Source organism: Cebus imitator, unplaced genomic scaffold (genome assembly GCF_001604975.1).
Source record: "Cebus imitator isolate Cc_AM_T3 unplaced genomic scaffold, Cebus_imitator-1.0 Scaffold168, whole genome shotgun sequence".
NCBI lineage: Eukaryota > Metazoa > Chordata > Mammalia > Primates > Cebidae > Cebus > Cebus imitator.
The window spans coordinates 1978497-2005184 of NW_016107483.1; the positions used below are offsets into that span (position 1 = coordinate 1978497).

General features: G+C 38.1%; 1 protein-coding gene and 1 long non-coding RNA gene across 3 annotated transcripts in view; one reads left to right on the top strand and one right to left on the bottom strand.

Moving 5' to 3' along the window:
* Window positions 1-7339: 7339 nt before the first annotated feature.
* On the bottom strand, window positions 7340-14315 carry LOC119473567. Its single transcript, XR_005202777.1, has 3 exons — window positions 14157-14315; window positions 8123-8217; window positions 7340-7457 (listed from the first exon to the last, which is right to left on the bottom strand). It is a non-coding gene; the product is annotated as an uncharacterized LOC119473567 (long non-coding RNA).
* Window positions 14316-20007: 5692 nt separating this feature from the next.
* The window catches only part of VGLL3 (vestigial like family member 3), a 49037-nt gene continuing 42356 nt past the window's right edge, over window positions 20008-26688 (top strand). The window contains exon 1 of one of the 2 annotated variants that reach the window (XM_017544233.2): window positions 20008-20163. In XM_017544233.2, the coding sequence (XP_017399722.1) occupies window positions 20038-20163 (126 nt within the window). In that variant the 5' untranslated portion in view covers window positions 20008-20037. Of the gene's footprint in view, window positions 20164-20403; window positions 20473-26688 lie in introns of those variants that run through there. The other variant, XM_037744176.1, reaches the window with a different exon arrangement.

Consider the following 26688-nt stretch of genomic DNA (forward strand, 5'->3'; position numbering starts at 1 on the left):
AAAAAAAAAAAAATCTAGGAATAAATTTAACCAAAGAAATGAAAGATTTCTACAAGGAAAACTGTAAAACACTTATAAAAGAAACTGAAGAACACACAAAAATGTAAAACATATCTTATGCTTATGGATTAGAAGAATTAATATTGTAAAAATTTCCACACTACCCAAAGCAATCTACAGATTCAATGTAACCCCTATCAAAATGCCAATGACGTTATTCACAGAGTTAGAAAAAACAATCCTGAACTCTGTATGGAAATTTAAAAGACCCTGAGTGGCTAAAGTAATCCTGACCCAAGAAACAAAGCTGGAGGCATTGTACTACCTAACTTCACATTATGCTACGAAACCTATAGTAATCAAAACATCATAGGACTGGCGTAATAACAGATGTGTAGACCAGTGAAGCATAATACATAAATTCATACATTTACAGCCAACTCTTTTTAAACAAAAGCACAAAGAACATGCACTGAGCAAAGGACAGTCCCTTTAATAAATGGTACTGGGAAAACTGTATGTCCATATGCAGAAAAATTAAGCTAGATCCTATCTTTCACCATATCAAAAATAGTTTAAAAGAGATAAAGACTTAAATGTAAGGCCTAAAACTATGAAACTACTAGTAAACCACTTTGAGGAAACATTACAGATTTTTTGGATAAGACGTCAAAAGCCCAGGTAACAACAGCAAAAAATAGACAAGTGATTAAATAAAGCTGAAAAGCTTCTCCACAGCAAAAGAAACAATCAACAATGTGAAGAGATGGCTTACAGAATGGGAGAGAATATTTGCAAACTACCTATCTGACAAAGAATTGATATGTAGAGTATATATATAATGTGCTCAAATAACTCAATAGCAGTAAAACCAAATAATCCCATTTAAAAATGGTCAAAGGATCTGAACAGACATTTCTCAAAAGAAGACATACAAATAGTCAATGAGTTAAAAAAAAATCAACACCGCTAATAATCAGGGACATACAAATCAAAATCACAATGAGATACTCTAACACCCAGTTAACATGGCTATGATCAAAAGGACAAAAAATACAAAAAGAAAATAAAAATATTAGATGAGTGAGAGGGGGAGAAAGGAGAATGCTCTCATACACTCTCGGTACAAATTTAAAGTAGTACAGCCACTTGGAAGAACAGTATGGAGGTCCTCAAAAAACTAAAAGTAGAACTGCTATATGATTCAGCAATTTTACTGCTGGGTGTATGTCCCCAAAAAAGGAAACCAGTACATTGAAGAGATATCTGCATGCTCATGTTTATTGTAGCACTAGTCACAATAGCTAAGATACGGAATCAGCCTTCATGTCTATCAATGGATAAATGGATACAGAAAATGTGATATATATACCAAATCGAAGACTATTCGGCGGTAAAAAAGAATGCAGTTCTGTCATTTGCAGCAACATGGATAGAACTGGAAATCATTATGTTAAATAAAATTAGTTAGGCAAGGGAAGACACATACTGCATATTTTTGCTCGTACGTGGGAGCTAAACAAGTAGATTTCATGTAAGTAGAGATGAGAAGAATGGCTACCAGGAATAGGGTAGAGAGGAGTGGTGATGAAGAGAAGTTGGTTAATAGGTACAAAATCACAGTTAGAAAGAAGAAATAAATTCTAGTATTCAGTAGTATAGTAGGGAGATTAATGGTTATACATTTATTGTATTTTTCAAAATAGCTAGAAGAGAAGGATTGCAATGTTCCCAACAGGAAGGAAAGAGATGGTAGATATCCCAGTTACCCTGATTTGATCATTATACATTATATACATGTATCAAAGTATCACATGTACCTCAAAGATATATACAATTGTTATACATCAATTAAAAACAAGTAAAAAACCTAATAGATTCTTTAAAATATGTAACCAAACTAATAAAGACAAAGCAAAGTATTCATTTATATATTGTTTTGGAGAAGCAGTAATTTATGAATCTAAATATAACCTCTGATAACTACCACCTAGAAATGAAATTTTACAATTAAAAAATTAATTTTTATTTTCTTTTTAAAGAAATAATATTTAGTAATTAATACCTATTATAGATTATATGGCCTGCATGTTTTACAAAAGTAGGCCTCAGTAAATAATTACAAAATGCTTTTGAATCATTTCCATTCCTTAAGAAATATTGCATAACCTAAATAAGGAATGCTACACTTCAATAGGCATAATATTTTAATTTTGTGGTTTTACAAAACTGTGTTCTGGCAGTTTATAAATTATATGAGCATATACAAATTCAACTGGCATGAATTATTCAAGAACAAATAACTGTCCATAAATTTGAGTGGAGAAAAAAAATGAAATATAACCTCTCTCCCTCGCTCTCTAAGATGGTATAGTAAATGTGAAAAAAATGGGGAAATATTATTTATTTATTTCAACTAGCAATCCAGTAAACAATAAAAATAAGCATTAACAAACAATTGAGGAAAAATAATTCAGATCTTCATTTCTGTTTAAAGTAGAACCATAAAGTGTCTTAGTCCATTCTGATTACTATAACAAAATACCACAAACTGGGTGGCTTGGAAACAACAAAAATTTATTTCTCACAGTTCTGGAGGCTGGGAAGTCCAAGATCAAAGTGCTGGCAAAGTCATGGTCTGGTGAGGGCCTGCTCTGGTTCACAGATGGCATTGTCTAGCTTTGTCCTAATGTGGTTGAAGGGGCAAGGAAGCTTTCTGTGGCCCCTTCCGTATTGGCACTGATCCCATTCACAAGGGCTCCACCATCTAACTACTAATTACACCCCCCACAAAGCCCTCACCTCCCAACACCAACACATTGGTGATTAAATTACAACATATGGATTTTGGCGGCATACAAACACTTAGACTCTAACATGGAGTAAGCAAATTTGTTTCCCAAAATGATTGAAATAATATGAGCAAGTCACTGATTCCAATCATCTGAAGCCTAAAATGAGAGCAGGGTAGAGACATATTTCCATTATGTAATGACTGGAGAGTTGACTGAAATTGAGTTTCTTTTGTCCAGCACAGCTCCTGGACATTAGAATAGTGCTTTTTACAAGGGCTTTATCACCACTTCCTTGCCCAAGGCATTTCAGATGGGTAGCTTCACTACAGGACTACATTGAGAAGCATTTGACATCTGGTTTCTACACTCCTCTAACTAGTTTTCCAACTTCCAGTTTGCAATAATTTTCACTTACACCCTTTTGCTTCCTTATAAATATATAGATTCTTTTTTCTACCTTTTTTTCTACCATATTAAGATGGACAGATTCTTAGAATTAGAGAGGAGCATAATCACCTGTTAGAATAAAGCCCAAATCCATTAGCGATTTAAAACAAGTATTTATTCTTCCTTAAAGACAGAGAGAACCTTGTTTTGAGAAAATTGATTCCCATGCTTAGCTCAAGTCCTTACAGGAAAAAAAAAAAATAGATGCTTCATTTTATCAAAGTTGAGACTGAATGGCTCCTTCTAGTGGAATACAAGGAAAACTGGAAATTTTATATGGAAAATACATGTTGAAGTTTTGTATATTATTAGAAGAAAGTCTGAATTTACTCAATTTACTTTAAAATTGTTGCTTCATTCTTCTTTTTCTTTTTTCTCTTTTTCCTTTCTATTGCATATTTTCATGAAGTGTGTCCACAAAGCAGTTTAGAAAGATTATCGAGATTCCAGGTGAAAATGAAAAATAAAATTAAAAAAGAGCATCTACTGATATCCTCTTTCCTTCAAAAAGCTGAAAAAGCTGAGTTTTTGAAAGGCCATTATAAAACGTCCAAATGCTCATTAAAGTATAACGGCAGTAAACAAAAGCGGAAAGAATACTGGAATTGAAATATTGTTCTACTTTTATGACTTAGGTCTCTCAGTTTCTTTAATTCTCGGCTTCTCCATTTGAAAATCAAATAAGTATACTAGAAGAGCATATAGTGCTAACAATCTATGAGCCTACCCCATTCCCAGCTTATTCTGATCCTTAATCATTATTATAGTCTGACAATATATAAAATCCCTCCTATTTATTGACTCTAGACAATAAAACATTGCACTAATGAGATTCACGCCTGATCCCTTTACCCAGCCAATTACACACATGCTTACACTTGGAAAGATTTTCTTAATGTCAGATAATCTCACACTAGGTATTTCATAGCAATGATGAAACAAGAAGTGGCCTTCATATATACACAAATAAAAATGAACTTGCCTGAATCTTATTCATGGGGCAAAATGGGCACCATTGGCCTTTTGCTTTCTTCTTCTGCCCTATCAAATTTGCTCCTTCTTTTTTGTTCTTATAAATGCATAGATGATTGTAACAAAGCTAGATTTTAGTATTGCAGTAGTATGCACATTTCGAAAGAGGTTAAATGTGAAACTCTAAACTTAAAATTTCAAAACTCGACCATGGATAAAAAAAATCCCAGGAGAATCATTCTTTGGTACCTCTGGAATTATTCAATGACAATTCTGCTGATAGAGAGTTCGATGTGTTAACATTTGGGCTCTGTAATGTGACTATTGCCCAAAAAGAGAAGAGCATCTAGAGGCAGCATGCACAGGTCCAGAGGAAACGTGCTAAAAGAACACACTTGCATGAAATACAGAGAAAAAAGCAGTCTGACAATATGTCCATTATCAGGCCATTTGCTAAAAATTATTCTTAAATAAAAAAAGAAGGAAAGAAGGAAGGAAAGAAGAAAAGGAGATGGAAAACAACAAATCTGACAACCATAAAAAAGTAGTTGAAATCATGGGCTATTTTGTTAAGATCATGCCATTTTTAAAATGATGGTTATGAAAACCAGAGAGTAACCTGGGAAAGTAATTAAAAGTTTAAAAGGCAGTATTCAAAATTTTATGTATACTATCTAGAAAAGCCCTCTCTACAATATATGCGGAATATTTCTTTCATTTTATATACTGCTATTTGCCCAGCACCTTCAACAGTATCTGACATATAGTAGGTTCTTCATAAATATGCGTTGTGTGAATTTGTTGATGAATTCCTTAAATATTGGAGGAAACTATACAAATTAATGTGATAGTGATTCTACATTGGGATGTGGAATTGTGTGTACGTTTATTTAATTTCCTGATTTTCTGAACACTTTACTCTCTTTTCCCACCTTTCTCTTCATTATATTGCTGCTGATATGCAGTAATATATATTTTCCAGTCTCCTTCTACTCAAGTGCATGTCACTATATATTTACAACCTGGAAAAAAGAGATCATTCTATGAAAAGGGAGGCTAGAAATGAACAGATTGCAATTCCTGAAAAACAAAAATCTAGACATAGAGCAGTATATACTTTGTGTAGCTGTAGTCATGTCTATATCCAGGGACAGCTACATAGCACAGAAATGACTTCTCTCTATTTTAGTCATGAGCTGGTTTTTCCATTGTACATTTATTCCACAGCTAATAAAACAGAGCCATTCTTCTTGTTTTTTAATGTTCTGCCAATAGACACACTACTAAGAACAATCAGTATGAAATAAATTCTCATATTTTTAAGATAGAATTAGTCTTTCACCATGAAGTTTGGCCAAGTCAGGCAAATTAAACCTAGACACTAAAACTTCCATTAGATATGTCACAGCACAGGCATCCTTGTAGATTCCCTGAGTAGACTGTAGTTACAGAAATCAACAAATAGTAAAACAATATGCATTAGCCTCTGGTTTTAGTCTGTTTTTAGTAGTATGTGAGCTCGAGAGACAGAACTGCACTGTTCAAACTCATAATTGCAGCTTCATACATAGCTTGATGCATACAATCACAGAGACTTCTGTTTCATAGTTTTTTAGCCATCTAATAATCCAATTTACTTCTTCTAGAAATATATAATTAGGTTCCAACACTTGTTAGTTGTTTCTAAATTCTTTTGACTTAAGTTTTCTCAGGTGCTAAATAAAGACAGTATTTGTAACTATATGATAGTAGTTAGAATTGAGTTCATATACACAGTGTTTGAAAAGTCATGACATATGATAAGACCTCAGTAAGTCTTAGCTCCTTATGCTGTGGACTAGGCACTAGGGAAGGAATTGAATATTGTGATGAAGAAGATAAGATCTGGTTTATGGTAGCTTGAAATCTAGTATGCATCATTATTGCAAGACAATTTAATGGATCTCTAGCATTTCTGTGTATCTTGACAATGGAAGTACTGACAGCCTTGTGTTCTATCTTTTCAGGTAAGTTTCAGGTTTGTATAGAAGACACCCTTGGAAGACAGAGAGTGTCTTCTTTGAGGACAGAGACCAAGTTTGTTTGCTGTCCATTATGAAAACAAGTAATGTCTTCCTCTGGGACAATGTTTGGGCAGGCTTGCCTGCAGCCCATTCTAAAAGCCCAAGATTTCCTAAATGTGGTATTTCTTCCTTGTAATCTAATGCAACCCTTTGCATGTGCAGGGGCCACTTCACCCTCATCACGTAGGTTTATAAGAATTGGGACTCAGGCAACTAATGTAGATGCTGATATTTTGGTTACTGCTATTGATGTAAGCGATAAACTGTCCTTTGTTTCTGATTCAGGAGTCCTTTGCCTTCTCTTAGCATCCACGAAATTAGGACAAACTAACTTGTTAACATACAAGTAGGGTAAAAGTCTCAGGTTCTTCACGATGCTTAAAAATCATTAGGTAGGGCCGGGCGTAGTGGCTCACGCCTGTAATCCCAGCATTTTGGGAGCCTGAGGCGGGTGGATCATGAGGTCAAGAGATCAAGACCATCCTGGTCAACATGGTGAAACCCCGTCTCTACTAAAAATACAAAAATTAGCTGGGCATGGTGGCGCGTGCCTGTAATCCCAGCTACTCCGGAGGCTGAGGCAGGAGAATTGCTTGAACCTAGGAGGCGGAGGTTGTGGTGAGCCGAGATCATGCCATTGCACTCCAGCCTGGGTAATAAGAGCGAAACTCCGTCCAAAAAAAAAACCATTACGCAAATTATCAGAAGTCTAAAACTGTCTACATAAATAAAAATGCATAAATACGCATATACCCTAATGTATATGGAAAAAATGAGATGGCTGAATTTTATAGAAACTTTAATGTGCAGTAGGATGTAGGAGTAGCAGTATCCTATTAAATTATTAAATTGACCCTAAAACGTCAAAAAATCAGAAGCAAACATAAAAATCACCTAATCAAAACAACCATTCAATTTTGAGAGACTCTGCTGATCCTGCCTACCAATTTTTCTTCATTGCATGCAAGGATACCTGGCACATTTGTACTCAATGAAAATACATATTTTAAGAAATCTAAAAATAAATTTAAGGAAACATTTATTGAACAAGTGTATTCTTTTTACTGCTCAATAATTTTCATAATAGAATAGGTAATTCTGCATGGGGAATCCAGTTCATTGCTAAATATCTGTCCCAGTTAATTTTTCCTTACTATATGATTCAAAGTAGGAGAATATGCTGTGATAAAATAAAAATCACAAATATTAGTGATGGCATTATATATAAAAATTTTATTTCTCCCTCATGTCACCATTTGATATGTGTCAAAATACCTGCTTTCCTCATGGCTTTTCCCTTCAAATTGTGTCTCAGGAATTGGGTTTTTCTATAATGTTGCTGTATCCAGAAATAAAATGAAAATGGCAATGTTTTCTCTGCCATACTTAATTTGAAGTAAAGTTAGATTTCTTAAATTTAATTCACTGATTCTCATTCATTCTGCTCTTGGAACAAGCAACAACAATAGCAAAATCTTACTTACTTACTTTTCCCCATAATATGATAGATGTTTAAATATTTATTTCCTCTTAGTCTATTTTTTTCCTTCTAGGCTAAATAATCATACTTCATATAATCAGACCTCACAGGAAATCATCCCCAGACACCTTTCCATTTTGATTCTTTGCCCAAGCCCATCCCTTAAGTTGACAATGACACTTAGAGAGTACTAAGAACTGAATTCAGCATCTCAGATATTCTCAGACGAACAGATTAGATGAGCTTACATTTCCATGGCTTAAACCCTAGAAAGTCCAGTGCCTCTAGACTTTCATATTATCTCATAAGAATTGTAGGACACCAGAAAGGACATTTTTAAAAATTTGAACCGATGCTTGCCATACCTCATTCCATTTCACCCTGTTACCTCTCCTCCATTTAGGTCATCAGAGAGACCCCAGGCAGGCGGTGCCTTAAGGGGAAGTGGCAGCTATGGAAACTGGAAAACAAAACCATGTAACTCCTGACTTTTAAGTTGTAAATTAAAAGCCGCATAAGAATACCCGAAGATCTTGTTTTTCTTGCCTTTGAAGAGACAAGAATTCTCTAAGCTAGAAGAAATAGTGAAGAGTTGTAAGGAAACGGAAAAGTATAGATATTGGTGAAGACATAGCAGAGGGGGTACCTCTGGCCTGTCCACTCCTCTCCTGTCCCCACCCTTGGAGTTGGATCCTAAAATGGAAGAGGAGAAATAGAAATCTGTCATAAGAGCAATTTTAAAGGATGGAATGCCTATGCTTCTGCTCTCTGCCTAGCATGCCAAGAGGCAGCAACCTCCCAAGAATGTCACCATGGCAACAGGGAAGAGTAGAGATGGCAATGTGGTTGTCAGGACTCACAACCTGTGGCAACCACAGCATCTCCTCCATATCATGGCCCCACGCATGCAATTCTCTTCACCCACACCAAATATCCTAATCACATTACAGGCAGGAGGAGAAGGGAAACATCTGAAATGTCTAGTTTAACCTCAAACCGTATGTTTATCCAGAAAAAGTCAAGAAAATCTTAGAGTGACATAGTTTACTTATGCTTGACTAAGTCACGTTTTCTACCTTCATGAAGACTGGGAATTGTATTGGGAAAACGTTGTGTCTTAGAAAAATTGGCTGTCAATCCTTCAGCATTTCTAGAACAGGACTTAATAATGTTCTGACAACTATAGATGCTTGTCTTGGGAGTGGAAAAGGTCTCACTATGTCTCAAAGGTGAGGGTGTTAAAATGGATTTGGATACTGAATTTGTACTTAGTAAATCAAAGTTTAAACGACCACCTCTATGTATTTGTCTTCCTGATAGTTTCTCTCTTAGCACCAATTTATCATTAAAAACATGTACATATCCTGAATTTCTCAAAGGCAGAATAAGGATTTTACATGAAGTAAGTGCCGGGGAAAGGGCTTTGTATATTTAATTGTCATACATACATCACAACGAGTCTATTTTTTTAAGGTGGCTATGGTCTAAAAATGAGGCTGAAAGGTAATGTAAGTGAAGTGATGTTACATTTTGATACTGGGTATAGAGAGACACTTAAGTCCAGTGAATCTCAAATTTTAGTGTGTGTGGGAATCCCTTGGAAGATCTTATCAAAATGCAGATTCGGATTCAGCAGATTTGGGCTGGAGCCCTGAGATTATTCATTTCTAACTCAGTTAATAACAATCTTGCTGGACCATAGACCACACCTTGAGTAGCGACGCTCTAGTTAATGACTGATTTTTGCACATTTCCTGAGCTTGATGTAATAATTAACATTTAACATCGTGTCTCACATTGTCCAAGAACAGCTCCCACATTTCTTTATCTCTCCCTTTTGTTCACAGTGAGTTCCTCATATTCTCATCATCTCTGAAGTTGATGATGTCATGACCTGATTATCAAATGCTCTGAAATTACTTTTAGGTTTTCTTTTTAAATTGTTGTTATCCACATAGAACACGGTGTGCTCCCAGGGAAAATATAAACAAGCAGTTCAGTCTTTGAGAATTTATAAGATTTAATTCCACAAAATTGGCAGCAGGCATACCATTATTTCGGTTATTCACTTTTACGAAAGAGCAAAATTTATATTTGGATACTATAAATAAGAAAGCTGGGCAAGGATTATATTAAGGCATTAGGTGCTGTTTTATTTTAGTTGGCTTGTTTACTTTCACTCTCCCTGTCCCCTTGAGATTCCAAGAAGGTGGTGCATGTAGGGGACAGGTTAGTATCACCCACAGTTTTTCCTTCTAGTGAAGACCATTGTTGTCTAGAGTACAGAACGTCATCTTAGACTTCAGAGATTATGTTGTCTGTTCAGTTTCTAAGAACAACTTGTAGACAAGAGGCTATGACTTCTTATAATAGAATGGCTAAAATTATCTAGAACTGGCAAAATTACATACCAACTTTATTCAACACCCTCACCTTTGAGACACAGTGTGTACACCCGTCAAGAGCTGAACTGTGGAAACAGATTGCCTGGATGGATAACGTTGAGAAAAGTACTTAATCACTTCGTGCCTCAGTTTCCTAATTTGTATAATGGGGAAAATTATTGTTCTTACCTCATGAGGCTGTCTTGAGGAATAAATGAGTTAGTAGGTGCAAAGCACTTAAGACCTGCCTACAATATTGTTGGCATTCTAAAGATTAAATATTATAATTACTATTCCTATTATTACTGTTATTTTATCTTCATCAAGTTTATGTCATGGTTAGATAATTTCAGGAAGTCTGCCTCTTCCTATACCGCCAAGATGAATTTGATTTTGCAATGTCTCAAGATACAAACATATGAAGATAAGCTACTAATATTTATAGTTACTAAAGATGATGCATATCTTCTGAAATAATTGATTTTATATTTTTCAGTTGCACTATGATTGTACTATACTAAAGAAACTGCTGTAGTTAAAATCCTTAGAAAATAAAAAAAAACTTTAAAAGTATTGCCCATCACATTCAACATTTGACATTATTCTGTACATAATTTTTTTCAAAAGAGACATCTACTTGAAGACATAGTTTACACATAAATTAGGTAATCAAGCTAAAACATAATGCAACGTATATTTCTTGTATAATATTCACATAAAAGTTCTTAGCATCTCTGTTCTTCTGATTTGGTGTTGAAAGAAACTAAGCAAGAATATTTGCAGATTAACAATCCCACAATATTCAAAGATCACAGGAGTAATTGTTAAATTCAAATTAAATTCAGCAGGTATAAACTTTGTGCCTACCTTTTGTGCGGTGTGAGCCATCAAAGAGGTATCTAACTCTGCCTTTTCCCTTAAGAAATTTGTCTTTTCATTAGGGAGACAATTATGATAATGGAATTGATTAGAGCACAATAAAGAGTAATAATAAGAATTACATACAATCAAGTCTCCAAATATAAGGTGCAGGCAAACAAATTTTAACAGTATAAAGGAAGTCAATTTTCAAATGTTAAGATACACTTCCTAAAAGAGGTGCTACTTATAATGGGCTTTGGAAATAGATAGGATTTTGAATACCTTCCAGGAATGAAAATCCACAGGGACAATAATGTTAAGATACCCTCTCCAGTGACCTATTTATACAATGAGAATAAACTGGGCAGTTGGGATGCAACTAAGTTACTTTTAAGATGTGAAGATACATGCCTACCTCATTTTTGGATCAAACACAAAACTGAAAATCTGGAAACAGCAACAGAACAGAAAAATTTGGTTTTCTTAACAAACATTTTTTTTTCGTAAAAGTTATTGACATTCAAAGTGGTTCAAAAAAGGTTTCCTTAAATACAAAGCCTCTTTTGTGCTTCTTAAACATAAATTACTTAAAATATTTGTGATTTTTCTCTCAATATTCTCAGCTGACACCTCTCATGCAAAGTGAGAGCACATCACATAGTTTGACTTTGTACTGGGAATTTGTGTGGGATAGCTTTTCCTCCCTGCTTTCTCTCTTCTGAATGACACTGATATAGCCTTTGGCTTCATTTCTTGCAAAGTTTTTTTTTTCTCTTTTTCTTTTTTTATCTCTTATTTTAAAATATTTAGATCAAATTATAAAAATAATGTATTAAAAATGAGATATAAATGCAAACCAGATACTTCCGGCCGCTGTGATTTATTAGTCCAATTGGTCTTTGACTGTGGCCAATTAGCCTGGTTGTTAGAACACAGTCCTAATGACGCCAAGATCAAGGGTTTAATCCCCCTGGCCTACTTAGCTTTGTTCCATTCCATGGACAGAACTTTACTCATACCCAGCCCAAACTTGGTGTGAATGTATTCCTCTTGTCAGAGGCTGATGGAGACAATGTCATTAACATTGGCCCAGATTTGTCACTACCTTGAGGAAAACTAGTAAAGAAACAAACAACAAACTCAAGGTATGCATTGAACTCATGGTATGTCATTTGTGAAGACAGGTAACCCTATTATATAATTAAGTACATATTCTTTGCTGATATTTTGAAAAATAATTACAGTTTTAACAGCACATAGTTAAATGATGAAGTCATGTTATCTGAAAATTTGTTAGAGTAACCTATATTTTTCAAATTTCATTTTAATTGACAAATAATAATGGTATACACTTAATGGTGTACAATGTGATGTTGTGATATATTGTAGAACATAGAATGTGCATATGTTGTGGAATGATTAAATCAGGTTAATTAACATATCCATCACCTCACTCTGCCTAAGTGTCTTGACATCTTTTCATCTCACCTCACTATTTCTTATAAAATATACGAGTAATATAGTATCATACATGTTTATTTGCATATGTGTGTGTGTATACATTCTAGTGAAATCCTGTAACTAGCTAAATTCATAAAAAATTTTATTATAAAATTATGAAAATAAACATTTAACAGAAAGAGTGTGCTGACTCTTTCAGGAATACGTGCTAGTGGTAGATAGAGGTGCTAAGAGAGGGTCTTGGCCAACCCTGGCTGGGTTCCCAGCGAATAAAAACCTTGTGTGAAGCAGGTGCTACCATTTGCCGTGTGTCTCTGCTGAGTCAACCAGAAATATATAAAGCCTCACTTTTCATTACATAAATCAAACCATGAAGATTGAAAATAGTCCATTATTACTTGTTACAGTTGAAACCCCAGCCTCAGGGCTTTATATGTGGTGTGCTCTAACAACCTCATAAGAGTCGTTAATAAGAGAAGGGAGTACTTCACCAGATGTTGTAAACTCATCAGGAAAAAAAAAAAAAACCAGCACCTTGAATTAGAATACGAATAAAATCTCTTCAAGAGAAGTATTGCCTATGGGCCAGGAAAGGGCACAGGAGCAAACACTGAGACACTCAGTGTTTAAAGGTTAGGTAGAGGAGGATGTAGCAAACGAAAGAGGAAGAACAGCCAACTTATAAAGAAACAGATTAAGACAGGAGGAGGCCGGGCGCGGTGGCTCAAACCTGTAATCCCAGCACTTTGGGAGGCCGAGGCGGGTGGATCACGAGGTCAAGAGATCGAGACCATCCTGGTCAACATGGTGAAACCCCGTCTCTACTAAAAATACAAAAAAACATTAGCTGGGCATGGTGGTGCGTGCCTGTAATCTCAGCTACGTGGAAGGCTGAGGCAGGAGAATTGCCTGAACCCAGGAGGCGGAGGCTGCGGTGAGCCGAGATCGCGCCATTGCACTCCAGCCTGGGTAACAAGAGCGAAACTCTGTCTCAAAAAAAAAAAAAAAAAAGACAGGAGGATACCGTATAAGGAGGTCAATAGAAGAGAAGGGATGTATTCCCGATGGCAAAATTAATAAAGCGTCAATTAGGGTGAGGTTTAAACAGTTACCTTTGAATTGAGCAACGTGTTAATTACTGCTGACCTTAATACATTTTGGGAGTTGATGGAGCAGAATAGAGAATAGAAACGGAGAAGGCGGATACAATGGAATAGGAGAGATTTGAGGATGGTGGACAAGACAGGAAGCAATAGTTGCAAGAGGACATGGGTAAGCACATTTAGAGAAACACAGTAAAGCTGCAGGGCCATTGAGGAGGGCAGGTTATCCTGAAGGACAACTGGTTAAAATGATCTTCATGCTTACCTGCGAGTTTTGATCTGTTCTTACTTCTGGCCCATGGCTCTATTGGTATCACTCTGTGATCCAGGCGGCTAGAGTTCCTCCCCGGCCCTGAGCTTTAGAGTACCCCTCACTGGCCCTCTTCCTCCTGTGCCTTTCCCCATAGGAAATCATAGGGCAAAGAGGACTTGCTCACCTAAAATCTCTTCTAGCACCCCCTTCCCCATCATACCATTGTATTTGTGTTCTATTATTGCCATAACCAATTATCACAAACTTAGTGGCTTAAAGTAAGGTAAATTTATTTTCTTATGGTTCTGGAAATCAGAAGTACAAAAACAGGGCTCACATGTATCAGCAGGGCTGTGTTCTTTCTGGAGACGTTAGGAAAACCCATTTTCTCGCCTTTCTCGGCTTCTAAAGGCTGCCTGCATTCCTTGGCTCATGATTTGATTCCCTTTCATCTTCAAAACTAGCAATGGCCTGTAGACTCTTTTTTCTTTCTTTGCATCACTATGAGAGACTCTTCTCTGTCCCTTGCTTCTCTCATATGAGGAGGCCCACCTCATAATTATTACATTGGGCCCATCAGAGAATCAGGCTTATCTTCTTAAAACCCACTAATTAGCAAGCCTTAATTCCATCAGCAATCTTAACTCTCCTTTTCTAAGTAACAGAACACATTCAAGAGTTCCAGGAATTAGAATGTGGACATCTTTCGGGAGGGGCATAATTCTGCCTAGAACAACTATGCTTCTTTAGTCAGGACCTGACAATTTCCTGCACAGATGACGCAGGCCCATTTCCTCAGAGCCATGGTTCCTACAGCAGGCTGCATGATCAATGGGCTCAGCTTAGGGTGAAGGGCTGGTCAAAACTCAGCTGTTTGGTAGCTGTGGGCAGGTAGGGAAGAGATTTAAACACACAGGTTGAGATATAGACATGTGTGTACTGCAGGACCCGGGGGGTTTCTTACATTGGGACCTCAAGTTAAAGGCAGGCATGGCTGTCACCACTCAAAAAATAAGCTGCCCCTACTTTTTTACCCTATCTTTTCCGAAAATATATTAGGAAAACCCACTTCCAGTTATCCCTCCAAATAAAACTAGTTTAGTGGGCCCATCTCACTAAATTCCACCTGGATAATTTGGAAACAAACGTTTTGAGAAATCCATTGCTGGCGGGAGGAGGAAATGTAGTGACTGAAGACCCATGATTCACAAGAATTGGGAATGTTTAAGTTCATTCAGGTCAGGTTCCACATCAGAATTGAACTAGAAAAGTGTGAAAGGAGAAAACATAGAAGGGTAAACTTTGAGGAACTTTAGCTCAGAACTACATAGAATTAAATTCCATACCCTTGCTGCTTTTCCAAGTAATTGTGACACCCTTACATAGTAGAGATGACAATGAGTACACCAGTGGTCAGATCACATTCCCTGATCTGAGTGACTCACTCTTGCTGAATGGAATTGACCTGCATCCCCACCCCATATACACAATCCTCTTCTGCAACTCCAGCTTGGCTCGAGGATAATATGATCAAAAACTTCTTTTGTGTATGTATATATATGCATAAGTAAACATCTAGGAATATGTACACATATGTATAATGTATGTATGCATATCCATAGGCATATGTGTTTGTTTATATATCCTTACTGCGGGTTTAAGAAAGAGAACTAAATCAAGAGTCAAGATAAATGGGACTTTGGTTGTACTTCTGCCACAGTTCCCAAGAAGACATCAATCAGACTACATATTTACTTATTTATGAAAGAAGATGTTTTAAACTAGATGATCCTTTCCACTATTTTCCATTCTAAAACCCTAAATCGCTACTTCCGGAAAGTGAGATACATCTACTTTCCAACTAGAACTCAAATGTAGATTTTGTTAACATGAATTATTTGAATTTGTATTAATGACCTCACTAAGACTGCAGCCTTTGACAAGGTATTTTCTCTCTGTGTCCATTTTTCTAGATTCTAAGCCTAGGTAGAATAAATCTTTACTCTCTTATTTTCTTCCGTCAGTACAATACAGAAACAAAGAGAGGTATCCAAAAAAATACTACATTGTGGGAGATTTTGCCAAACACCTACAGACTTTCATGTCTATGACTTATTAGTACCAAAGGACTTTTCTTTGTCATGGAATAAATATTCGCAACACCCCAGAGGCCATGTGTGGCCTGGAAGATGCAGAAATGAGGGGTATGGACATGTTGAACCATGCTTTGGCTTTATTTTATCATTCAGAAAATGTATATAGAATGTTTTCTAAGTGTTACATAAGGAGATGAACAAGATATAAGTGACGTCTGCCAAAGTCTAGCTAAAGAGACAGATGTTGAACTCACAATTGCACAAAAAATAATCAATTACAGATATAAGTTATTTGAAAAAAAGTTGGAGCAATTAAACGTTTGAACAGGGGTTCTTGTATTGAGAAGTGGCTGTCCTCACACACTTGCTCTGTGGCCTAATTCAGTCACTTTATATTCTATTTATATTCTATCTTTTTTAACATCATAAGGATTTTCTCAATCTAACATACAACAGAAAGCCGAAAACAGAGTTTGAAATGATATTCTGCATTATAGCCTTCACTGATTTCATATGTGTTCAGATCCCCCCATAAATTTGTAAGCTTTTCTAATAATTTTTGCTTCTCCTCCTATTATACTTTACTTATTCAGAGAATGTTTATTAAGCCAGGCATAATGTGATTGAAATTTAGAGATAAAACTCACAGCCTCTCCTCTCAAGCAGCCATGGTCGTATAGGGGTGACACGCAAATAAGCAACTGCAAATCAAGTAGTTATTATTAGTATGATGCAAGCAGTATTCATAAAAGTATGAGAGCTGATGAAAAGAGGGGCATTAAAGCTGATCCTCATCGGATGTTTTGGAAGACAATTACCTGAAGAGCAAGAAGGAGTTAACAAGTGAAGAAGGTGGGGGATGTGTTGGTGTAGACGTCCTGCGCATATGTAAAATGACATGCTGGTAGAAAGTACCACAGCTTCTTTGCAGAATGCAGATCTCCATTGAGATAACTGGTAAACATTCGCAGGAAGTAGTGACATAGGCAGGGGCCAGAATCTGAAGCTTTAAATTGTTGTTTCTACAGACTGTGGGATGTGACTGTGAAATTTTAAAAAGAAGAATGAATCATCATTGCACAGTTGGATTTGCAGTGGCTGGGACATTAAAGAGTAGTAGCATAAACTATGAAGAATGGGGAGAAGGTCGACCTTGGGGCCTGGAAATCACTAGGGGTCTCTTGTAGGAGTCTGAGTGAGAGACGACCAGTGATAAGGAGTCAGTAAAAATGTAAAATTTTGGGTCAACTTGACTCCAAGACCAGGTGTGGGGACTGTGAGGAGACGGAAGGAGTGCCAGAAGATTCCCACACTTGTAGCTGAGGCAACTTATAGGTGGAGAGTTTCAGTAGAGATGAAGATTAAAAAAGAGGATCAAACTGGGGACATGAGATGATCGGTGCTACTGGGATTGAGGTCCTGATGTGACACCTATGCGGAGCTACCTAGGAAAAACTGAATAGATAAGTCTGAAACATAGGAAAGAGGTCTGATCAAAGGATGTCAATTTGGGAAAAGATAATAATAAACATTTAAAGTAAATCATGAAACATATTATTGCTAGAAATACTCTTGCACTATAAAGAGCACAATTTAAAGTCCAAACTGTGCAAGCCCTTAATAAATATGCTTTTAATTTTCAGTGGATAAAATAATGAGTGAATAGAAACTGTTATGGTGTAGCAAAAAGTTTCTATCCAATTTTTTTTTTTTTTTTTTTTTTGAGACAGAATCTCACTCTGTCACCCAGGCTGGAGTACAGTAGCTCAATCTCGGCTTACTGAAACCTCTACCTCCTGGGTTCAAGCAATTCTCCTGCCTCAGCCTCCCGAGTTGCTAGGACTACAGGCGTGTGCCACCATGCCCTGCTAATTGTTTGTATTTTTAGTAGAGATGGGGTTTCACCATGTTAGCCAGGATAGTCTGGATCTCCTGACCTCGTGATCCACCCACCTTGTGGATCCCAAGGTGCTGGGATTACAGGCGTGAGCCACCGCACCCGGTATCCTATCCAGTTTTTATAGTGTGAATGTGTGTATGTTCATGTGTATGTATCTGTGTAGTTAGACATACACAGCGACACTTACATAAACATTAACAATATGAGAACTGTAGATCTATGTTAGTCTTCTAGGGCTGCCACAAATACCACCAACTAGGTGGTGCCCCCCAAAATTAATTTTTTCATGGAAGGCTAGAAGCACAAGATAAGGTGTGGTCAGTGTTGGTTTCAAGGTGAGACCTTTCTTCCTGGCTTGTAGCAGCTGCCTTCTCACTAGGACTTCGGATGACCTTTCCTCCGTGGCAGAGCAAAGAGAGCGGGAATGGGGTCTGACGGATAGATAGATATCTCTGGTGTGTTTCTCTCTTCTTATAAGGACCCTAGTCCTATTAGATTAGGGCCCTGCCTTTAAAATGTCATTTAACCTTAAAACCTCCTTATATGTCCTATTTTCAAATACAGCTGTAATGTAAGTTAGGGCTTCAGTATATAAACTTTTGGAAAGACATAATTCAAGCTATTCAACATTAGTACATTTGACTTCCAAACTGACTTTTTCTCTGAGAAAGGATAGCCTGTGAAAATGACAGATTGCTTTGAGTCATAAAAGAGGATGTCTACAATAAGGAGAGGCAGGTTTGCTGAATCTCAGAGCTAGAGGTTGCTCATTTATAAAATGAGGCCCAGTGCAGCCTGACGCCTGTTATTCTAGCACTTTGGGAGACAGAGGCAGGAGGATCACTTGAGCTCAGGAGTTAGAGACCGGAATAGGCAACATAGCAGGACCCCTTCTCTACAAGAAATTTTTTGTTTGTTTGTTTGTTTGTTTTAATTACCTGGGCGTGGTAATGCAGGCCTGTAGTCGCAGCTACTCCAAAAGGTGAGATGGGAGGTTCTCTGGAGTGTGGGGGTGGCAGCTGCCATGAGCTGTGCTCATGCCACCGCACTCCAGCCTGGGTGACAGAGGGAGACTCTGTCTCAAAATAAATTTTTAAAAGTGAGCATAATTCTTTCTGATGATTATGTCAGGATACAAGCATATTCTCACATATTTATTTTTCCTCATTTTGGGGAGGGATAGATCCACTTGCAAATAGATAAATCTTTAGTAGCTGAAAGGGCTTAATCAATTACCCTCTATTGCTGTATGAAAACCAGACTGCAAAAGCCAGAAACGGTGGACGTCCCACAGGAGTGTCATAGAGTGAAGATGTAAACTTAAAGCAGAGATTGCTTGTGGAAAACGGCGCTGCATTCTTGGCATGTGCGCACTTGCAGTGATTTTAACTTTCACTTGTGATTATTTTTAACGTAGGAGCGAATCCCCGCGTATTCTGCTGTGCCTTGTTTTATCCCTTTGTACACTTGGCTTTCGTTTGGCCCCAGCCTCTGAGTTGGTGTTCCCTGTAAAAGCTCCTTGGAGTCGGGAAGCCCTCGCCCTGGCGGCCAGGTGACACACACAGGGTGGGAACCTGCCGAGCCTTGAGGGCGCGGAGCCTCTGCATACCATTCTCCTCCCACCACCGTCCCGTGCTGGAGGCGGAGAGGGCTGCAAACTTCGCTCCAATCCGCAGCCGGCCTTCCCCGGGGTCCCCCTGCAGGGTGACCCGCCCGCTGCTAAGCGAGTTAGAGAAACTTTGCAGAGCTCCGCGTCAGAGCCTGGGGAGGCAAGGCCCCCCTCCTCCCTGGCGTTCCCCTCCCCCTGGCCCCCGCCTCCCGGGCCTCGCACCGCCGGGGGCACCCGTGATAGGACGAGCCCGGGGCGCGCATTGTGTACATGCAAAGCGCAGCCCGGGCTCCGCACGGCCGCCCGACCCGGCCTGGGCTGTGGCTGTGACTGGCGCTGCCGTGGGCGCCGCACCTCGCGCGAGCGGGACGCCGTCATGCCCCAGCGGCGCAGCGGGCGGCCGCGTCCCCGAGCCGCTATATAAGCGCGGCAGGGGACACCCGGAGGGGCTGAAGATGAAGCTGCCCGCGCGCGGGCCCCCGCCGATTGCCAGTCCCTCCGGAGCCCGCGCCCCGCGCGGAGCCCGCGGCCGCGCACGACCCGCCTTCGCCGCAGCAGCGGCTGGAGCAGCGACACAGGCGGCAGCTCGGGGGCCGCCACTGCCCCGGCTGCCATGAGCTGTGCGGAGGTGATGTATCACCCGCAGCCGTATGGAGCGTCCCAGTACCTGCCCAACCCCAGGGCAGCGACAACCGGCCCCACAGCCTGCTACCAGCCGGCGCCCCAACCTGGCCAGCAGGTGAGTCACCGGCCGGGCAGCCTGCCGGGGGCGGGGGCGACGGGCTCCGCGGGGATCGGCCTGGGGCTCGGCGGCGTCCCGCAGGCACGCGTGGCGCGGAGGATGCTCTGGGACCTGCGGGAGCGTCCTCGAGCAGAAACCCGGACCGAGAGGGCCGGAGGAGAGGCTGTGGCTCCGGGAAGGGAGCGGGCGGGCGAGGCAGGACCCGGCTGGGGCTTCACTGAGCTGTGCCCGCCGGAGCTCAGGGCCACCCTAGCTCTTAGGACTCAGTTCTCTGAAGCTCACCAAGGGCATCTGTCTTAGGACTATGTGAGTAAACTTCCTTTAAACCAACTATTTTATTTGTTTGGAAAGGTGGAGTGTTTTAGGGTTTTCTGGATGAGGAAGATGAAGTGTGCTGACGGAGTTCACAAAGCGATCTGGGACTTTAACGGGGGAACATTGGTGTAGCATAATGTCTATGGGGTGTTACTAGAACTTCTCCATAGTCCTTCTCCCTGTGACTGTGACTTAGAGGACAGGGATGGATTAAGGTTGTGCGTTCATTTTCTCATCGCAGCAAAGCGCAGAGCTTTCGTGTTGTCTGTTGACAGTGTGTCCCTCAGCCAAGAGGCTGTTACCTTGGATCTCTGGATGCTGGATCTCCACTCTTCCAAGAGTAACTGAGGATGCCCATAATAAGGGGACGTGAACTGAGAAGATGCTATAGTTACTTTGGAAGGAACAGCAGAGTGCATGAAGTGCCCTGCCACGTTACTCTCTGGATTCAACAGAGAGTGTGCCAAGGCTTAGTTAGTACTACATTAAAACAAAAAGTGTGTGTGGCAAGGACTGTGCCAAAATAGAGTCCACCTCAGACTATGGGAGTTAGGGTTGGTGGATTTGGAGAAACTTAAAAAATATAACTAGATTTCATTAGGAAATTACCATCCATAGAATGCATTGGTTTACTTCTTTCCACTTTGTTAGGAACCACATGTTTTATTGCAAACCTTTACAGGTTTGGCCCATTACTTCATCTGGCCTTTTACTTTCTGTGTTTCCTCTACCTCTGTCTCTTTTCTAGAATTACAGTGCCACTCTCTAGAAAGAAATCTAACTTTCTGTTTAGAATTTAGGAACTGTGAAGTTCAGCTGATTTGGGAAGAGTTCATGTCCCAGATTCATCTGCTAAACAGTACCAGCTTAACCGGGACCAATTAGGGCAAAAGAGGAAGGAGTCCTACTTTCTTGCCTTTTTTTTTTTTTTTTTTTTTTTTTTTTTTTTTTTTTTTTTTTTTTTTTTTAAATATTTAGCAGCTCCAGCATTTCAAAGCACCTCTGATATTATAGAGGCCTTCAATTATCATTTGGAATGTGGATGAGCAACAAACTAAAACTTCTCTAAATATTCAGAAAGATACTTTCCTCCCTTAAAAAATAACAACTAGTAGTTGTTGTTTCAAATACGGTTTCATTTTTTGGGTTGTGAAATCAATGAGTCTGAGGCGGAGTTAATATTAACTTCTTTTTTGAGCTAGAAAATAACATTCAGTATCAGAGAAAATGACAAATTACCAATCATAAGAGTTTTCAATAAGAAATGACTCCAAATACTTCATCTAATGTTTGCAATAGCCTTGAGACTCAGTCCTCAAATTAAATTCTTTTGCTAAACTCATCAACATACTGAAGACCAAAATTTTAAAAAGTAAAAAATAAGATAAAAATTAGAAAAACTCTGACCAATGATCTTCTTAAAAAAAAAATCAGACTATCTACATTGATTAGTTAACGTAATGATCAACTTCTATATTTGGGGCTTTTGTAGACATTGCTTAAGTAGATGTTAGGCTGAGTCAATCATAAGAATGTAGCTGAGAGGTGTGCTTGGAAATTTTCATGTTGCTTTTACTAAAATGGCTTGTCCAAGATTTCTTTCTTTCTTCATCTTCTTCTTCTTCTTTTTTTTTTTTCCCTTGGTCAAGTAAAGGAACTATTTGACCATAACTGGCTAGCTAAATAACAAGAGACTTGACAGTATAACTACTGTTCTTTTACTGTCAGAAGTTTATTTTGATGACCTACATTTTCTATTGGAAAAGAGAGTAAAGGAAATTCTTATCAGGCTGACAGCATTTTTAGACTATGCGTTGTGTGGGCGTAGTGGGACTAATATTGACTTGGCCCTAATGCAGTCATCCGAGAATACATATTTTGGTTGTTTTTGCATTCCATAAGGTTTTATCATTATTATCCATGAAGATTGTTTTTTCCGTACATGGGAAGTGACCCCTAATAGCATCTTGCCTGGGAGACAGAAATAAGGCTACAACTCCTACTGAATTTCAAAAATTGATTTCTGGAGAAGAACAAAAAGGAAAAGGAGCAAGGAAAAGTAACAGTCATCAAGAAATGTTAACGGTCATTTTAAAAATGCTAGAAGAGACAGCATTAAAGTTTTGTATTGCTTCTGTATTCAGTTGCAGTAGTGTATCTGTCAACGGATTTTCCCTTCAAACTGTATTGCTCTGAAGTCCTTATTAGTATATCAAAATGACTCATTATGATGGATTTTAAACACAGGTATATTTTCCCTGCAATGTAACAAATGATCATGTAACATTAAGAATTATTTTAGAAGTAACAGAACTTCATTATCCAGGCATGTGTACTTGAATGTTTTCCCTATAAGCACAGATGTGCACTTGCAAATTTCAGTTTAGGTTTTTGTTGAACATATTGTATGTTGTAGGTGGGTAATCAGTGAATGTCTTAAAAACCTAGTTAACTGCATATATATTAGCCTGCACTGCAGTGTGTTACTTAGGTATACAGTGCTAAAATATATCCAAAGTATACCTTTTATAGTCCCTGACATTAATTCCTAGAAATTGCATGGCTGGGTATAAATCCTAATAGTGTGGTTTATAAAGCCCAAATTGCTGAGGGCTACTGGGTGACCTGTTTCCCATGCCCACCATCTCTTCCTGACTTTAGTATGTGTCTCTAACACCTCCTCAGGGGACCTCTTCACTCAGCTTCTCAGCACACGCTCTCAAAGTTTTCAGGATTATGCAGTTTATAGATGAGACACAGAGCAGTCACCAGTTTTCTAATTGTGTGTGGGGATTTTTAACGATCACACTTTGGGCTTCTTATACAATGGAGTATATTTACTCTGTCCTCTTCTGGGGTAACAGCTGGATGAATCTGCATGCATGCTTTCACTTGAAAAAATTAAGTGCCCTTGGAGGCAGAACTTCATTTATAAGTCTTGTAAGGTGTTTTTTCAAACTGTCTCTGGTCTCTGCTACCTTGATTGAGTCATAAAATTGTTGTAAGATTCAGTTTGTCAGAGAAGAAAAGCCCTGGAAAAACATAACTTCAACTCTTCCTTTTACATGTGAGAAAATGGATTTTTATAGGACTGAAATGCCTGGCTAAAGATTTCAAAGTTGATTGGTGACAAAAGCAGGACCACCGTATCTCCCTTTCTTCTGTGTAGCATCTTTGCACAATGCCATGAAGTTTCCTAAAGCTTTTTTTAAATTTATTTTTTCATGTTTTGCTATTGCACAATATGCTTATTTTTGTATTTAGGTCTCCAATCAATTTTTTTTTTATAATGAAGATTAATATGCAGTAGATTCTTTGGCCTTGGAGTGCAGGATTCTTTCCAAGTCCATGGTAGTGTATTTTTTTAAGTTTAGGCATTCCAAAGGCCTTTAGCAAGCATTTGGATTATGCTAATGACTTGTGCTATCCATGTTGCATCCTTGTTGATGAAACAGAATATCCACTTAACAAATGAATATTTATTTATCTAAAATAAAATACAGAAAGTGGTATTAGCAGTTAATTTTAAGTGCCTCATCTGTCATTGCTATTTCAACGTAAGTTTAGATTCATTAAGAGAAAGAATACAATTATAACCAAAATAGTTTCAATTCGCAACTTATTTGAGGCAGAGGATCTATTTTTCTTGAAACTGTAAGGACTCAAGTGGATTTATAAAAATTCATACAGGACTTATTTGAGAAAGAACAGCCCCTGTAACTCCACACCACACAAATTAACTTCACTGCAGAGACTTAGAGGCTTAAAGCACCCCACGGCTTCATGCTCCCAATAACTTCCCAGCCAGAAAATTCAAAGCCAGAGGAAAAATTAAATGTTAAAATAAACTGAACTGTTGTCTCTGGCAGTCAACCAGAATGGAGATTACAATAATGATGGTAAGGGCAAGATTGAGATCCATAAAATCATGCATAGTGAGGATGTGTTCACCAAGAAACCAAGGTGACACTTGGCTAAATGCAAGAAAGTCCTACCTTATCTAGCTCTTAGTAAAATTTCACATCTCACAAAGCTGGAGATGGTAAGGACATGACTATAAGATGGGAAAAGAGGTGTTTAGAGTGGAAAGTCTTGTTCTCCTATGTACTGTCTCTTTAGGCTACTGCAAAAGAGGCTGGGCTGTGTGTATATGTGTGTGTGTGTGTCTGTGTGTATATACATGTATATATATTTGTCATATCTATCTGTGCAAAGGGAATTTTCAATATGAATAAAACTATTGTGCTTATGATGTCTAAGGCAGATCTTAAAGCAAATTTGGAAGCTAGGTGACTGTCATTCTAAAACCTGGGTGCTTAGCTTGAATCTCATTCTTGTAGGCTTTGTGTGCAGTTAAGTTTTTAAAAATCTGACAATGAATACACCCAGTAATAGATAATATATTAAGGTATTACCTCCAAGAAAACATTTTTATTCAGAAGCAAAGGCTCTCTAAGAGTCGAATTTCAGCCTCTGTCAGGGACAGTGACGGCAAAAATTTTGAGCTAAGCTCTGCTCTGAACCTTTCACAACACATCTCCTTAAGCAGCTGGTTTTCTGCTCTGACTACTCATTTAGGAAGAACCTAAGAGTGCCCTGAACCATTAGACCCAAACAGCTGCTGCTAGAACAACTCATAAATCCATAATTACTGATAGTTCAGTGGATACCAGATTTATGCCAGTAATTTACAAGTGTGGTCTGAACTGGGGTAACTGAATCGTTTTTCACTTGTCTCCTTCTTTAGTAGAAAAAGAAAAAAAGAATGACCTAAATTCAACAGGTGTCGTTTCTCCTTAAAACTATATCATTTCAGTGTGCCAAAACACTTGTCATTGGAGGATGGAGAAGGGGGACTCTAAAAATGTATCCTTTCTTGTTAACATGAAGATAGATAAAGAAAGCACTGTAACTAATTCCTAGGAATTGGACTAGATGACCCATGTCTGAAAATAAATTATTCTTCAGTGGTCTGTAGGGTTGTTTTTTTTTTTTTTTTTTTTTTTTTGGTTAAATTCATTTTCCAGAGCTAGCAGCCAGTCCTACCAATGTTGCATGACATTGTTCCTTAAGTAATTAAAATTTCATATGTTTTTTTTTTTCTTTTTTTTTGGCTAAATATTAGAAGAGGCAGCCAATGTAGGAAACAAAATTAAGTGTGAATTTGTCTAGAGCTCCAGCATATTGCTTATTAAGATATAGAATTGGATGAGAGACCACTGAGACAATCAAATCAAAGCTTCTTGTTTTCAAAAGAGGAAGCTAAGGGCCAGGAGGTTCAGTGACTTGCTCAGACTCATGAAAATAGTTTTGGTCCTTCTCTTTCCCATTTCTGTTCTCTTTCCTTGTATTCCCTTCCCATCTGTGCTGCTTTAGAAACAAGAAAACTATTTGTAATTAATCTAATGTTAGCTTTTGAATTTTCTTACTTTTAAATTTTGGAATATTAGGTACTTAGAGAATACAATGCAATCAGCCATATAATAAACCACGAGGCTCTTTATTTATTATTGCCATTACCATACTCTTCTGACTAATTATAGGAAGTCTGAGTTTAGGAACAGGCTATGACTTTCATCTTTGTGACTTCAAGTCTTTGCGTAATTTCTGACAAAAAGAAGGAATTAATTGACAATTAGATAAGTTAATGAATAATGGATAAATTATCTTAAAAATGTAATTATACCCTTAGTCTAGTAATAGAATTATACATATGAACTAGAAATTTATATCTTGGAAGCTGTTGTCTCCTTCAAAGTAGTTGGCTTGAGAGAGAGCACATCCCTTTATGATATGATCATTGCTTAAAACATTTTGGGAATGTAAATTTTGAAATCGCCTCTAAGCCCGTGGCACATTTTTTTGAACATCATCAAACCTGGAAATTTTTCTTCCTTGGGGGGGTTAGGTTTGACTTTTTGATAATGACCAGAATCATTTAGAGGCAAATGCACTCAAAAGTAACTCATCATGTTAAGTCATATTATTTTTGGTTGGTTCCCCTCTACTGTTAAGATAACAAACAAGCAAACAAACACACAGAATCGTGAGGTGTGATTTTGTCTCACAAATTGAGTCTGGACACATTTCCCAAATAGGACTTCCAGAAAAATTGTAGAAAATGGTTTCATGTATATTATTTGTCAAGGAGATAATCTATTTTTAGATATAGAAGCTCAGTTTCATCTAGAATTATATATATATATA